The sequence below is a fragment of the Saccopteryx bilineata genome, chromosome 3 (genome assembly GCF_036850765.1).
Source record: "Saccopteryx bilineata isolate mSacBil1 chromosome 3, mSacBil1_pri_phased_curated, whole genome shotgun sequence".
Classification (NCBI taxonomy): domain Eukaryota; kingdom Metazoa; phylum Chordata; class Mammalia; order Chiroptera; family Emballonuridae; genus Saccopteryx; species Saccopteryx bilineata.
Genome location: NC_089492.1, coordinates 271,890,752 through 271,907,369, shown reverse-complemented (window position 1 = coordinate 271,907,369; position 16,618 = coordinate 271,890,752). Strand labels below are relative to the sequence as shown.

General features: G+C 45.8%; 1 protein-coding gene and 1 pseudogene across 4 annotated transcripts in view; one reads left to right on the top strand and one right to left on the bottom strand.

The window, feature by feature from the left end:
* Positions 1-16,618, top strand: part of GMEB1 (glucocorticoid modulatory element binding protein 1) — a 49,313-nt gene that overhangs the window by 14,549 nt on the left and 18,146 nt on the right. For 3 of the 4 annotated variants that reach the window (XM_066269888.1, XM_066269889.1, XM_066269890.1), the window contains exons 3-6: positions 4,093-4,205; positions 5,696-5,820; positions 7,296-7,399; positions 14,458-14,615. In XM_066269888.1, coding sequence (XP_066125985.1) covers positions 4,093-4,205; positions 5,696-5,820; positions 7,296-7,399; positions 14,458-14,615 — 500 coding nt within the window. The remainder of the gene's footprint in view (positions 1-4,092; positions 4,206-5,695; positions 5,821-7,295; positions 7,400-14,457; positions 14,616-16,618) is intronic. The other variant, XM_066269891.1, reaches the window with a different exon arrangement.
* Positions 2,256-2,345, bottom strand: LOC136332767 (U6 spliceosomal RNA; annotated as a pseudogene).

Here is a 16,618-nt window from a genome sequence, read left to right as displayed (position 1 = left end):
GAGAGTCAGAGAGAGGGATAGGTAGGGACAGACAGACAAGAACAGAGAGATGAGGAGTTTTTCATCAGTTTTTCATTGCGACACCTTAGTTGTTCACTGATTGCTTTCTCATATGTGCCTTGACCATGGGGCTACAGCAGACCAAGTAACCCTTTGCTCGAGCCAGCGACCTTGAGTCCAAGCTGGTGAGCTTTGCTCAAACCAGATGAGCCCATGCTCAAGCTGGCGACCTCGGGGTCTCGAACCTGTGTCCTCGGCATCCCAGACTGACGCTTTATTTACTGTGCCACCGCCTGGTCAGGCTATATAAATATTTTTATATTTCAACATACAGGACTTAATATGTCTTTTTAGCTTTTACATGTATGATATTTTGTACTTTTTCAAGTATTCATTACAAACATTTTCAGGAATACATTAACGCAGCAAAAATAGAGTATCTGGTAACAGTCTCCCTATAGAAATACATAGAACCTAGCACATTGTTTAAGATGATTCTTTCAAAATAACAGTAGATTGGCTTAAAAATATGCCTACATTTACCTTTTTTTTTTTTTTTTTCCCCCCTGTATTTTTCTGAAGCCAGAAACGGGGCGAGACAGTCAGACAGACTCTCGCATGCGCCTGACTGGGATCCACCCGGCACGCCCACCAGGGTGCGACGCTCTGCCCACCAGGGGGCGATGCTCTGCCCCTCCGGGGCGTGGCTCTGTTGCGACCAGAGCCACTCTAGCGCCTGGGGCAGAGGCCGAGGAGCCATCCCCAGCGCCCAGGCCATCCTTGCTCCAATGGAGCCTCGGCTGCGGGAGGGGAAGAGAGAGAGAGAGAGCAAGGAGAGGGGGAAGGGTGGAGAAGCAGATGGGCGCCTCTCCTGTGTGCCCTGGCCGGGAATCGAACCCAGGACTTCTGAACGCCAGGCCGACGCTCTACCACTGAGCCAATCGGCCAGGGCCACATTTACCTTTTTTTAAAACATAGACACTAAGATATCTAATAGGTTTTTAATTCTGGGAAATTTTCAACACAAATGACTTGTTCAGCATATGCTTTCTTTAAAAACAGAAAGAAGGAATGGTTATTAACTTTTTTTTTTTTAAGTGAGAGGAGAGAAGATAGTAAGATAAACCCCTGCCTGGGGCCAATGCCCAGATTAACCAAGCTATCCTCAGTGCCTGAGGCCAACACTCTAACCCAGGGGTCTCAAACTCAACTCAGCATGTGGGCCGCAGAGCAAGATCACAGCCGTTTGGCAGGCCGCACTAGGTCTACAAAAGGCAACTGTTACGCAACGCTTTTCTCACTGCAGTTGAAGACAAAAAAAAATCAGTACAGGGCCCTGGCCGGTTGGCTCAGCGGTAGAGCGTCGGCCTGGTATGCGGGGGACTCGGGTTCGATTCCCGGCCAGGGCACATAGGAGAAGCGCCCATTTGCTTCTCCACCCCCCCCCTCCTTCCTCTCTGTCTCTCTCTTCCCCTCCCGCAGCCAAGGCTCCATTGGAGCAAAGATGGCCCCGGTGCTGGAGATGGCTCCTTGGCCTCTGCCCGAAGCGCTGGAGTGGCTCTGGTCGCAGCAGAGCGACGCCCCAGAGGGGCAGAGAATCGCCCCTGGTGGGCAGAGCGTCGCCCCTGGTGGGCGTGCCGGGTGGATCCCGGTTGGGCACATGCGGGAGTCTGTCTGACTGTCTCTCCCCATTTCCAGCTTCAGAGAAATACAAAAAAAAAAAAAAATCAGTACAACAAGCACAATCGTACATGCAGTTTACTCAGTGTCACAAAATGACCAGAAACTGTAGTTCGCATCACAACTGCTGTTAGCTAAGCTAATATCTAGCTAGGATGCTAGAGAAATGAAAAATACAAGTAGGCCCCTAGGCTTACTTAATTTTATCCAAAATATTTTGAACTTCGTGGATTAGTCTGCGGGCTGCACAAAATTGTTCGGCGGGCCGCATGCGGCCCGTGGGCCGCAAGTTTGAGACCCCTGCTCTAACCCATCGAGTCACTGGCTGTGGGAGGGGAAGGGGGAAAAAGGGAAAGAGAGAAGGAGCCAGAAGCAGATGGTTGCTTCTTTTGTGTACCCTGACTAGGAATCTAACCCATCCATATGCTGGTCTGACACTCTTCCACTGAGCCAACCAGCTAGGGCCAAAAAGAAAAAAGAAATTAAACAAAGGACATCACTGTGTCATGTTAGGTTATCTGAGTCTATTTTTTAGAGGGTAGAAATATCTTATTTTTTAATTAAAAAAATTTTTTTTAAATGTGGAACACATCATGAATTTGTGTGTCATCCTTGTACAGGGACTAATCTTCATTCTAATTTTAGTATATGTGCTGCCAAAGCAAGCATGAGGGTAGAAGGATTTTATAAAGACACTTCCCTAATGTTATCTCGAGTTACTCTTAGTTACTTTAATCTTTCTCTCTCTCTTTTTAAACAAATCAGAGAGAGAGAGAGACAGACAGACAGTGACTGACAGGAAGGGAAAGAGATGAGAAGCATCAACTTATTGCTGCACTTTAGTTGTTCATTGATTGCTTTCTAATATGTGCCTTGACTGTGGGGCTCCAGCTGAACCAGTGACCCCTTACTTAAGCCAGCAATCTTGGGCTCAAGCCAGTGACCCTGGGCTTCAAGCAAGTGACTTTTGGGCTCAAGCCAGGGACCATGGGGTCATGTCTATGATCCCACGCTGAAGCTGGTAACCATGCGCTCAAGCTGGTGAGCTTACGCTCAAACCTGCAACCTTGGGGTTTCGAACCTGGGTCCTCAGCGTCCCAGGTCAGTGCTCTATCCACTGTACCACTGCCTGGTCAGGCTCTCTTACTTTTTTACTAGGCTCTGCTCAAGTCAGTAATTTGGTTCTGGTGCCTAAAAAAATGCTAAAGTATAGCCCTGGCCAGTTGGTTCAGGGGTAGTGTCGGCCTGGTGTGTGGATGTCCTAGGTTCGATTCCCAGTCAGGGCATACAAGAGAAGCAACCATCTGCTTCTCCACCCCTCTCCCTCTCTCTTCTCTCTCTCTTCTCTCTTCCTCTCCTGCAGCCATGGCTTGATTGGTTTGAGTGAGTCAGCCCCAGGTGCTAAGGATGGCTCCTTGTCCTCTACCTCAGGTGCTAAAATAATAGCTTGGTTGCTAAGCAGTGGAGCAGCAGCCCCAGATGGGCATACCATCGCCAGGTAGGGGCTTTGCTGGGTGAATCTCGGTCAGCCGGGGCACATGCAGGAGTCTATTTCTCTGCCTCCTCTTCTCTCACTTAAAAGAAGAAATACTAAGGTACTTTAAAATGCTTCAGTGCCTAGATTCCAACAAGGGTCATCAATTTCTATGGTCAACAGTTGCTTAGTGTCTTCAACTGTCCAGTAGTATTATTTTTAGTCTTGTTAGGATAATTCTATAATATGACTTAATCTTATACTTGAAGCAACACTTTATGTCATAAGCTTTTTTTTTTTTTAATATTTATTCATTTATTTATTTGAGAAAGGCAGGGGCAGAGAGAGAGACAGGAACATTGAGCTGCTCCTGTATGTGCCCTGACCTGGAATCGAACCGGCAACCTCCGTGCTCCGGGACGATGCTCCAACCGACTGAGCTATGTGGCCAGGGCTATGTCATAAGCTTTTAAAGTTATGAAGGGAAAAGTCTGGTATAAATACCATAGCAAGAGGCCCTTGCCAGATAGTTCATTTGGTTAGAGCATCGTCCTGATATACCAAGGTTGTGGGTTCAATCTCCCCAGTCAGGGCACATATAAGAATCAAGATACAATGAATGCATAAATAAGTGGAACAACAAATTGATGTTTCTCTCCCTCTCCCTTCCTCTCTCTCTAAATCAATCAATAAAAATAAAAATAAAAAAACCTTAGCAAGGGAAACTTTGTTTTGAGGTAAGGAGAGTTGTTAATTTGTTTCCATGGTACTAACTACTAAGCAATAATGGGCAGCTTAGAATTTAAAAACAGCAAGGAACTAGTGAAAGCACTAACATACATTTGTAAAGTATATTTATTTTATTCCTTTTGAGATAGATTAAAAGAAATTTCTTAACCCCCATGCTGTGAATATTAATTTTTTCATGATTTATGTAGTTTGTTTATCGATGGACACTTTTACAACAGGATTTATGAAGCTGGGTCCGAGAACAACACGGCAGTTGTGGCAGTAGAAACCCACACAATACACAAAATTGAAGAAGGGATTGGTAAGTCTTTTTGTTATTCTGGTACCCTTGACCTTAGCATCCTTAGTTGAAATTTTTTGCCTTTGTGCCTTTTTTACTCTGTCCAGTGTGCTTTTCAGTGCTGTAGCCATTAATTTGATGGTGGCACATCTAGAGACACCACTGCTTAAGGTGCCAGGGCTGTCAGTGGATTGTTTAATATCAATTTGCTAGGGTTACTGAAAAGATTTTTCATCTATAAAAATCTCACAAAGGCCCTGGCCGGTTGGCTCAGCAGTAGAGCGTCGGCCTGGCGTGCGGGGGACCCAGGTTCGATTCCCGGCCAGGGCACATAGGAGAAGCGCCCATTTGCTTCTCCACCCCCCTCCTTCCTCTCTGTCTCTCTCTTCCTCTCCCGCAGCCAAGGCTCCATTGGAGCAAAGATGGCCCGGGCGCTGGGGATGGCTCCTTGGCCTCTGCCCCAGGAGCTAAAGTGGCTCTGGTCACGGCAGAGCAACGCCCCGGAGGGGCAGAGCATCGCCCCCTGGTGGGCAGAGCATCGCCCCTGGTGGGCGTGCTGGGTGGATCCCGGTCGGGCGCATGCGGGAGTCTGTCTGACTGTCTCTCCCTGTTTCCAGCTTCAGAAAAATACAAAAAAAAAAAAAAAAAATCTCACAAAGAGGCCTTGGCCTGTTGGCTCAGTGGTAGAGCGTCAGCCTGGCATGCGGGAGTCCCAGGTTCGATTCCCAGCCAGGGCACACAGGAGAAGCGCCCATTTGCTTCTCCACCCCCCTCCTTCCTCTCTGTCTCTCTCTTCCTCTCCCGCAGCCAAGGCTTCGTTGGAGCAAAGATGGCCCGGGCGCTGAGGATGGCTCTGTGGCCTCTGCTTCAGGCACTAGAATGGCTCTGCTTGCGGCAGAACGATGCCCCAAGATGGGCAAAGCATCGCCCCCTGGTGGGTGTGCCGGGTGGATCCCGGTCGGGCGCATGCGGGAGTCTGTCTGACTGCCTCCCCGTTTCCAACTTCAGGGAAAAAAAAAAAAATCTCACAGAGAAATTGGAGCCTTAAAGTTGATTCTTGTTATTAGGGAAGTTGCTGATGAAGACTAGTGAGCAAAACAAGTCAGTGGAAAGAAACTTTGAAATTAGACAAACATGAGTTTGAAACCTACTTTCTCACTTCTTAGCTGTGTGTCCTAGGGAAAGTCACTTTACCTTTCAGAGACCCACATACAGTCATGTAAAACAGAAAGCAGTCACTGCCTTTCAGGATTGTTGCAAGAACTAAATAAGATTAAGCACATCAAAGCATATAGCACAGTGTCTGGTGTATAGTGGGAGCTAAGTAAGAGAGCTATTTTACCTAACTTTTTCCAGAACATTTCTAAACAGTGCCAGCCAGTATAAAACTGTTAGCCCCTGAGAGGAACCAGGAGACTAAAGATTTTTTCTTTTTTTGGAGACTAAAGATTTTGAATTAAGCTTTGGAGAAGAGTATTTGATAAATAACTGGTATGTTTTTCCATTTTTAGATGCAAGTACCATAGAAGCAAATGAAGATATGGAAATTGCTTATCCCATAACTTGTGGGGAGAGCAAAGCCATTCTTCTTTGGAAGAAGTTTGTATGTCCAGGAATAAATGTGAAGTGTGTCAAGGTAATTGTCTTTTCTTTTCACTGGAATCTATTTTGGGGCTCCTTGTTTTCAAAAGGCATGGTTTCAGTACCTCTTCTCTCTCTTCCACCATGCCAATATTTCTAATTTTGTGACTGTAGTCCCATTGCATCATAGTAGAAAAAATAACTGGATTGAAATTTATCTGGATATGTCTGATCAGGCGGTGGTGCAGTGGATAGAGTGTTGGCCTGGGACGCTGAGGACCCAGGTTTGAAACCCCGAGGTCACTGGCTTGAGTGTGGTCACTGCTTGAGCGTGGTATCATAGACATGACCCCATGGTCACTGGCTTGAAGCCCAAGGTTGCTGGCTTGAGCAAGGGGTCACTGTTGGAGCCCCCGGTGAAGGCACATATGAGAAGCAATCAATGAACAACTAAGGTGCCTCAATTATGAGTTGATGCTTTTCATTTCTCTCTCTGTCTGTCTGTCCCTGCACCCCCTCACTTAAAAAAAAGAAAAGATATTTGTTGAATGGATGAATGAATGAATGAATGAATGGAGTCCCATCTCTATTACTAATTAGCTGGGTGACCCTGAGCAAGTTATCTAATATTTCAGAACATTATATATTAAAATATGAATAATTAAATATGAATACATATATATATATATATACTGTAAGGTTGCTAGGTGAATTGAGATAATAGATGTAAAGTGCCTTACATTGGTGTGTATTATGGTGGAATTTATTGAAAATTATTACTGAATAAAAATAAATAATCATGAGAGCACTATGTGGAAATCATTGCTTGTTCTGTCCCCATTGGTAACCACAACTATGCCCATAAATAGTAGTCAGCATCAGTGGCATCATCCTAGATTCATTAAGGATTGTATAGTTTCGACACTCTGCAGTGCTGTTTGGTTCCTACCATACTTATTCTTTCTGCTACACTATGAATCTTATGATTAGGGCTTAATAGATTACTTCAGTTTATTTAAATAGTCTTTGTAACATTGGATTCAACCACCTGATTCAAGGCATAAATGGATTTAAATGCTAATTAGTATATTAATCTCTGATTCTCCCCGTGTCATCTGTAGCTTTGTACCAGGATAGGGCACTGTGCTCAGAGAACAACCATCTTCTCCAGCACAATAGGGCAGGAGGCAGGATAATGCAAAGCTATGACTTAAGATGTCATCTGGGTATGTTTTTGAACAACTTAATTTTTTTTTTTTTTAAAGTTGTTTTTTTTTTTAAAGATTTTATTTATTTATTATAGAGAGGGGGGAGGAGCAGGAAGCATCAACTCCCATATGTGCCTTGACCAGGCAAGCCCAGGGTTTTGAACCGGCAACCTCAGTATTTCCAGGTTGACGCTTTACCCACTGCGCCACCACAGGTCACGCTGGGTATGTTTTTTACATAACAAATAGAGAGATCTCTTTGTATGCCTCTGGACTGCCTAAGTTGACATTGGATTGTTTTGGACTTTTCTTTCTACTTTAGTTCAATGATCAATTGATCAGCCCCAAGCATTTTGTTCATCTGGCTGGCAAGTCCACCCTGAAGGACTGGAAGAGAGCCATTCGTCTAGGTGGAATCATGCTCAGGTGAGCTCTAATAGTAAGAACATACCTTTCAACTGACTTTGGAGCACTTAATCTTGGTAGAATCTAGAGAATTTATTCTTTTCAATGTAATTTGAAATTTTTATTGTCTGAAAGATTAGCTTAAGCAATGCCTGTATTATTTGATCTATCTCAACTTGTTCTTACAAACACTCTGAGAGAAAGAAGAATGAATCAAATTCACTCTTCCCAGCATGTAGGGCAAATTTTTCTGATGTCAGGATGTTGGGTAGGATCCTCTCTCGGCAGAGAAACTCAAGAGCAGATGACAGTCTGACTCGAGATCACCAAGCATACGCAGAGCTAAGTGGTGCTGAGGAAGCATGACAGCCACAGAGAAATGTAGGTTGACTAAAAATCCTGGGATAATCTGGTAAAAGTAGAAGGGTGATGTTAATAAGTACCAATGAGCCTGACCTGTTTTGGTGCAGTGGATGAAGCGTTGACCTGGCCTGATGGGGTTTCAGATTTGAAACCCTGGGCTTGCCCGCTCAAGGCACATATGAGAAGCAACTACTATGAATTGATGCTTCCCACTCTTCCCCCTCCCCTTTGTTTCTCTCTCTCTCTCCTCTCTCTAAAGTCAATAAATAAAAAAATCTTTATTTTATTTATTTTTTGTGTGTGACAGAGACAGAGAGAGGGACAGACAGGAAGGGAGAGAGATGAGAAACATCAGTTCTTCATTGTGGCACCTTAGTTGTTCATTGATTGCTTTTTCATATGTGCCTTTACCGGGGGGCTGTAGCAGATTGAGTGACCCCTTGCTCAAGCCAGTGACCTTGGGCTCACACTGGTGGGCCTTGCTCAAACCAGATGAGCCCACGCTCAAGCTGGCGACCTCAGGATTTCAAACCTGGGTCCTCCGTGTCCCAGTCTGATACTCTCTCCACTGTGCCACCGCCTGGTCAGGCTAAATAAAAAATAATCTTAAAAAAAAAAAAGTGCCAGTGATGCACAGTGAACACAATCCTTGCCATCACTGTACCACAGAAATAAAATTCAGAATGTATAATATCCTTACTTCTCTGTCTTTATGCAGCAAGTTTACTATTGTAATTTCTTCCCTTCTGAAAATTAACATTAGTGATTAACATTAGTGCTCATCCCTTGAGCACTCACCTATTGATAGAAAACTTTTAAATGTGGTCAAGAATTAAAAGTTCGACACAAAAAAAAAAAAAAAAAAGTTCGACACAGAACATGTTTCAGAAGCCTCAAAAACATCTTACTCTTTGTCTTTAATTCTTTTTTTTTTTTTTTTTTTTTTTTGTATTTTTCTGAAGCTGGAAACGGGGAGAGACAGTCAGATAGACTCCCGCATGCGCCCGACCGGGATCCACCCGGCATGCCCACCAGGGGGCGATGCTCTGCCCCTCCGGGGCATTGCTCTGCCAAGACCAGAGCCACTCTAGCGCCTGGGGCAGAGGCCAAGGAGCCATCCCCAGCGCCGGGGCCATCTTTGCTCCAAAGGAGCCTTGGCTGCGGGAGGGGAAGAGAGAGACAGAGAGGAAGGAGGGGGTGGGGGTGGAGAAGCAAATGGGCACTTCTCCTATGTGCCCTGGCCGGGAATCGAACCCGGGTCCCCCGCATGCCAGGCCGATGCTCTACCGCTGAGCCAACTGGCCAGGGCCTGTCTTTAATTCTTTTTAAGAAGCCTATCTTAAGAAAAATCTTTAGTGTTTGTAGATATTCAAACATAAATATGTTCATTACTACATTATTTATTATAAAAATTAGTCTGAAAAAAAAATTAGTCTGCTTTTATGTATAGTCATGGTATATCTGCCTGACCAGGTGGTGACACAGTGGATAGAACATCAGTCTGGGATGCTGAGGACCCAGGTTTGAAACCCTGAAGTCACTGGCTTGAGTGCCGACTCACCAGCTTGAGTGCAGGGTTGCTGGCTTGAGTGTGGGATCATAGAAATGACCCCATGGTTGCTGGCTTGAAGCGAAAGTTGCTGGTTTGAATCTAAGGTTGCTGGCTTGAGCAAGGGGTCACTGGCTCCCCTGGAAGCCCCCTTATCCCATCAAGGCACATATGAGAAAGCAATCAATGAACAACTAAAGAGACACAACTATAAGTTGATGCTTTTCATCTCTCTCCCTTCCTGTCTGTTCCTCTCTCTGTCTCTCTCTTTCTCTCCTTTGCTTAAAACAAAAAAAAGGTAGCCTGGCCTGTGGTGGCGCAGTGGATAAAACATCAACCTGGAAAGCTGAGGTCGCCAGTTTGAAACCCTGGGCTTGGCCGGTCAAAGCACATGTGAAAGTAGATGTTTCATGCTCCTTCCCCCTTTCTCTCTCTCTCTCTCTCTCTCTGTCTCTCTCTCACTCTTCTCTCTAAAATGAATTTAAAAAGAAAAGAATAAAGTCTTCAAAAAAAATCTAAAAAGAAAAAAGGTATATCTACAGTAAATATGGCTGATTTAATATATATGAGTATATACTATAAGATAGAATGTAGTCATTAAAGTATTTCTAAAGAGTTTTTACATAAAAAACACTTATTATATAATGTAAGAAAGAAAAAAAAATATAAAATCAGCCCTGGCTAGGTAGCTTAGTTGGTTAGAAAATTGTCCCGATATGCCGAGGTTGCGGGTGTGATACCTAGTCAGGGCACATATAAAACTTAACTAATGATCCTGACCTGTGCTGGCGCAGTGGATCAAGTGTTGACCTGGAACCCTGAGGTCCAGTTTGAAGCTCTGGGCTTGCCCAGTCAAGGCACATGTGGGAGTTGATGCTTCCTGCTCCTACCCTTCTCTCACTCTCCTCTCTAAAATGAATCAAGTCTTAAAAAATTAAAAAAAATTAACTAATGAATGCATAACTAAGTGGAACAACAAATAGATGTCTCTTTCTTTCCTTTTCCCTCTTTCTCAAATATATATATTTTTTATATATATATACACACACACATCTATATATAAAACCAGTTAAATGTGTGTGTTGACTTGTGTTGAAACACACACACACAATTTAGTAGAAGAAAATATGCCAAGATGTTGATGTTATCTCTGTTATACGATCTAAAAAAAAATTTTATTGATTGATTTTAGAGAGTAAGTGAGAGAAACATTGATTTGTTGCTCCACTTATTTATGCATTATTAGTTGGTTGATTCTTGTGTGTGCCCTGACCGGGGATCAATCCCGCAATCTTTTTTTTTTATTTTTTTTTTTTTTATTCATTTTAGAGAGGAGAGGGAGAGACAGAGAGAGAGAAGGGAGGGAGGAGCTGGAAGCATCAACTCCCATATGTGCCTTGACCAGGCAAGCTCAGGGTTTTGAACCGGCGACCTCAGCACTTCCAGGTCAATGCTTTATCCCACTGCGCCACCACAGGTCAGGTGCCAATCCCGCTATCTTGGCATATCGGGACACAGCTCTAATCAACTGAGCTATTGGGCCAGGGCCGGTGGGATTTTTCTTTCTTTCTTTCTTTCTTTTTTTTTCAGAGACAGAGAGAGTCAGAGAGAGGGATAGATAGGGACAGACAGACAGGAAGGGAGAGAAATGAGAAGCATCAATCATCAGTTTTTCGTTGCGACACTTTAGTTGTTCATTGATCGCTTTCTTGTATGTGCCTTGACCGTGGGAATTCAGCAGACCGAGTAACCCCTTGCTTGAGCCAGTGACCTTGGGTCCAAGCTGGTGAGCTTTGCTCAAGCCAGATGAGCCCACGCTCAAGCTGGCGACCTCGGGGTCTTGAAACTGGGTCCTCCGCGTCCCAGTCCAACACTCTATCCACTGCGCCACTGTCTGGTCAGGTGATATTTTTTTTAAGGGAAGTTTTATTTTGTTTTTTTTTTATAGTTTTCTAGACTTTTAACAAAAAATGTTAATTTTTCTTCACATATTATTTTATGTCAGAGCCATAATTAAAAAAATTTATGCCCTGGCCAGTTGGCTCAGTGGTAGAGCGTCGGCCTGGCATGCAGAAGCCCTGGGTTCCATTTCCGGCTAGGGCACACAGGAGAAGCACCCATCTGCTTCTCCACCCTTCCCCCTCTCCTTCCTCTCCGTCTCTCTCTTCCCCTCCCACAGCCGAGGCTCCATTGGAGCAAAGATGGCCCGGGCACTGGGGATGGCTCCTTGGCCTCTGCCCCAGGCGCCAGAGTGGCTCTGGTGGCGACAGAGCGACGCCAGAGGGGCAGAGCATCGCCCCCTGGTGGGTGTGCTGGGTGGATCCCGGTCGGGCGCATGTGGGAGTCTGTCTGACTGTCTCTCCCCGTTTCCAGCTTCAGAAAAATACAAAAAAAAAATTTTTATATGCAGTAGTCAGTAATTGAATGAAATTCGGGAGGAATACCTTTAACTTTCTTTCTTTCTTTTTTTTTTTTGTATTTTTTCTGAAGTTGGAAACTGGGAGGCAGTCAGACAGACTCCCGCATGTGCCCGACCAGGATCCACCCGGCATGCCCACCAGGGGGCGATGCTCTGCCCATCTGGGGGATTGCTCTGTTGCAACCAGAGCCATTCTGGCGCCTGAGGCAGAGGCCATAGAGCCATCCCCAGCGCCCAGGCCAACTTTGCTCCAATGGAGTCCTGGCTGCGGGAGGGGAAGAGAGAGACAGAGAAGAAGGAGAGGGCGAGGGGTGGGGAAGCATATGGGCGCTTCTCCTGTGTGCCCTGGCCGGGAATCGAACCCAGGACTCCTGCACGCCAGGCCGATGCTCTACCACTGAACCAACCGGCCAGGGCCTAACTTTCATTTTTGTTATTCTTGGTCCATTTTATTTGCCCAGAAAAAACAAGCTTTTTCCAAATGTAAAAAAGGAGCAAGAATACCTAAAAAACCTTTTTTTAATTTTATTTTTAAATATTTATTTATTTATTTATTTTTACAGAGACAGAGAGAGTGAGTCAGAGAGAGGGATAGATAGGGACAGACAGACAGGAACAGAGAGAGATAAGAAGCATCAATCATCAGTTTTTTGTTGCGACACCTTAGTTGTTCATTGATTGCTTTCTCATATGTGCCTTGACCGTGGGCCTTCAGCAGACCGAGTAACCCCTTGCTCGAGTTAGCGACCTTGCGTCCAGGCTGGTGAGCTTTCCTCAAACCAGATGAGCCCGTGCTCAAGCTGGTGACCTCGGGGTCTCAAACCTGAGTCCTCCGCATCCCAGTCCAACTCTCTATCCACTGTGCTACTCCCTGGTCAGGCCCTAAAAAATCTTTAATGAGGCCCTGGCCGGTTGGCTCAGCGGTAGTGCGTCGGCATGGCATGCGGGGGACCCAGGTTCGATTTCCGGCCAGGGCACATAGGAGAAGCGCCCATTTGCTTCTCCATCCCCCCCCTTCCTCTCTGTCTCTCTCTTCCCCTCCCGCAGCTAAGGCTCCATTGGAGCAAAGATGGCCCGGGCGTTGGGGATGGCTCCTTGGCCTCTGCTCCAGGTGCTAGAGTGGCTCTGGTCGCGGCAGAGTGATGCCCCGGAGGGGCAGAGCATCACCCCCTGGTGGGCAGAGCATCGCCTCTGGTGGGCGTGCCGGGTGGATCCCGGTCGGGCGCATGCGGGAGTCTGTCTGACCGTCTCTCCCCGTTTCCAGCTTCAGAAAAATACAAAAAAAAAAAAAAAAAAGAAATCTTTAATGAAAGACAAGTAACAGTATGAATGTTTACTATAATTAAAATACTGCATAGTTTTGTATATGGCCTATCATAACAATGTCTTGTGAATTCAGTTCTAAGAACATTTGCTTTAAAATGTTTATTGATTTTAGTGAGAGAGAGAGAGAGAGAGAGAGAGACAGGAACATTGATCTGTTCCTGTATGTGCCCTGACTGGTGATCAATCCGGCAACCTCTGCGGTTTGGGACAGTAATTTTAACCAACCAACTGAGCTATCCGGCCAAGACATAAGAACATTTTATAGTGGGAATTTAGTATAGTCAGCTTTGCTCTGTATTTATAGGAGAGTTATTATCAAATTTTTTATGGAAATATGTTGAAGTTTTATGTTTCCAAAAGTGTCAACAGATCTTGCTAATCTAGGTAAAAAATATATCAGAATCTCATCACAAAATTCTAATTCTGTTGTGGCATTCTTCAACTGTGATTGGATATGAGGTACTCTTTTTTTTTTTCTTTACAGAGATAGAGAGAGAGTCAAAGAGAAGGATAGATAGGGACAGACAGACAGGAAAGGAGAGAGATGAGAAGCATCAATCATTAGTTTTTTGTTGCGCATTGCGACACCTTAGTTGTTCATTGATTGCTTTCTCATATGTGCCATGGGCCTTCAGCAGACCGAGTAGCCCCTTGCTCAAGCCAGTGACCTTGGGTCCAAGCTGGTGAGCTTTTGCTCAAACCAGATGAGCCTGTGCTCAAGCTGGCAACATCCAGGTCTTGAACCTGGGTCCTTCACATTCCAGTCTGACGGTCTATCCACTGCGCCACTGCCTGGTCAAGCAAGGTAGTCTGTTTTCCACTTTTAGGTTTCGTTTCAATGAGATTCTCTGGGGCAACTTAATTAGCTATTGTGAGGAGTATATATTTAAAGCTAGTGATAATGGGACATAAAGTAGAGTAATCTTTTTTTTGATAGAGTGAGTCAGGGACAGACAGACAGAAAGGGAGAGGGATGAGAAGCATCAATTCTTTGTTGCGGCACTTAAATTGTTTATCAATTGTTTTCTCTTTCTCATATGTGCCTTGACTGGGGAATGAGAGCAGAGTAGTAATCCCTTGCTCAAGCCAGCAACCCTGCGCTCAAGCTGGTGACTTTGGGGTTTCGAACCTGGGTCCTCTGCGTCCTAGTCCAACTCTCTATCCACTGTGCCGCCGCCTGGTCAGGCAAGGAGCATACTCTTGAGTAGACTAGGGAGGGATGAGGAATACTTGTAAATGTGGGCAGGACCAATGAAAGTTTTATAGTCCCAATTAGAATTTTTGCAACCTAATGACTTTTAATACTATTAGGTTTCACTAATCTACAGTGTAGACTCAGCAGCTTGTCTCTATTTGTCCCGAGTTATTTTCCTCTATATGAAGTACAGACTGAACTGGTACTTCTTGTCTCCCTTTGTGCAGGAAAATGATGGATTCTGGACAGATTGATTTTTACCAACATGACAAGGTTTGCTCCAATACCTGCAGAAGCACCAAATTTGATCTTCTGATCAGCAGTGCAAGAGCTCCAGTACCAGGACAGCAGACAAGTGTGGTGCAGACACCCACTTCGGCCGATGGTAGGGGGTAGGAAACCACCTGAAAAGCCATTGTGTCTCCTTCCCATCCTCCTCCCCTCCCCTCCCCTCCCCTCCCCTCCCCTCCCCTCCCTCCCTCCCCCTCTTTCTTTCTTTTTTTTTTTTTTTTTTTTTTGTATTTTTCCAAAGCTGGAAACGTGGAGAGACAGTCAGACAGACTCCCGCATGCGCCCGACCGGGATCCACCCTGCACGCCCACCAGGGGCGAAGCTCTGCCCACCAGAGGGCGATGCTCTGCCCCTCCGGGAGGTCGCTCTGCCGCGACCAGAGCCACTCTAGCGCCTGGGGCAGAGGCCAAGGAGCCATCCCCAGCGCCTGGGCCATCTTTGCTCCAATGGAGCCTTGGCTGCGGGAGAGGAAGAGAGAGACAGAGAGGAAGGAGGGGGGGCGGGGTGGAGAAGCAAATGGGCGCTTCTCCTGTGTGCCCTGACCGGGAATTGAACCCGGGTCCCCCGCACGCCAGGCCGACGCTCTACCGCTGAGCCAACCTGCCAGGGCCCCTTTTTTTTTTTTTTAAATCATTTTTTATTTATTCATTTTAGAGAAGAGAGAGAGAGAGAGGGAGAGAGAGAGAGAGACGGGGAGGAGAGGAGCAAAAAGCATCAACTCCCATATGTGCCTTGACCAGGCAAGCACAGGGTTTTGAACCAGTGACCTCAGCTTTCCAGGTCAATGCTTTACCCACTGCGCCACCACAGGTCAGACCCCCTCTTTCTTTCTTTCTCTCTTTCTTTTTTTCTCTTTCTTCTTTTCTTTCTTTCTCTTTCTTTCTTTCTAATGCTTATTTATTTTTTTTATTTATTTATTTTTTTATTTATTCATTTTAGAGAGGAGAGAGAGAGAGACAGAGAGAGACAGAGAGGAGAGAGAGAAGGGGGGAGGAGCTGGAAGCATCAACTCCCATATGTGCCTTGACCAGGTAAGCCCAGGGTTTCGAACCGGCGACCTCAGCATTTCCAGGTCGATGCTTTATCCACTGCGCCACCACAGGTCAGGCTCTAATGCTTATTTTATTGATCTTAGAGGAAGGGAGAGAGCAGAAAAGAGTCAGAACCAGATGTTCCTTGTGTACCCTGACCAGGGATTGAACCAGCAACCTCTGTTCTTCGAGATGATGCTCTAACCAACTAAGTGATTTGGCCAAGGCTTTTTATTTTTACTGTGTTTTTTTTTTTTTTTTTCTTTTCCATTTTTCTGAAGCTGGAAACAGGGAGAGACAGTCAGACTCCCGCATGCGCCCGACCGGGATCCACCCGGCACGCCCACCAGGGGCGATGCTCTGCCCACCAGGGAGGCGTTGCTCTGCCCATCCTGGGCGTCGCCATCTTGCGACCAGAGCCACTGTAGCGCCTGAGGCAGAGGCCACAGAGCCATCCCCAGCGCCCGGGCCATCTTTGCTCCAATGGAGCCTTGGCTGCGGGAGGGGAAGAGAGAGACAGAGAGGAAAGTGCGGCGGAGGAGTGGAGAAGCAAATGGATGCTTCTCCTGTGTGCCCTGGCCGGGAATCGAACCCGGGTCCTCCGCACGCTAGGCCGATGCTCTACCGCTGAGCCAACCGGCCAGGGCTTTACTGTGTTTTTAAGTAGCACTTTCCCCCTCATTTCTTTTTTAATTTTTTAAATTAATTAATTAATTAATTAATTTTTTTCAGAGACAGAGAGAGGGACAGACAGACAGAAACGGAGAGAGATGAGAAGCATCAATCATTAGTTTTTCATTGCACGTTGCGACACCTTAGTTGTTCATTGATTGCTTTCTCATATGTGCCTTGATCGCGGGCCTTCAGCAGACCGAGTAACCCCTTACTGGAGCCAGCGACCTTGGGTTCAAGCTGGTGACCTTGGGGTCTCGAACCTGGGTCTTCCACATCCCAGTCCAACGCTCTATCCACTGCGCCACCGCCTGGTCAGGCTCCCCCTCATTTCTTAATTTTATTTGTATTTCTTAATTTTAATTCTCAGGAGTGTTGATGTCCCTAAAAGAGA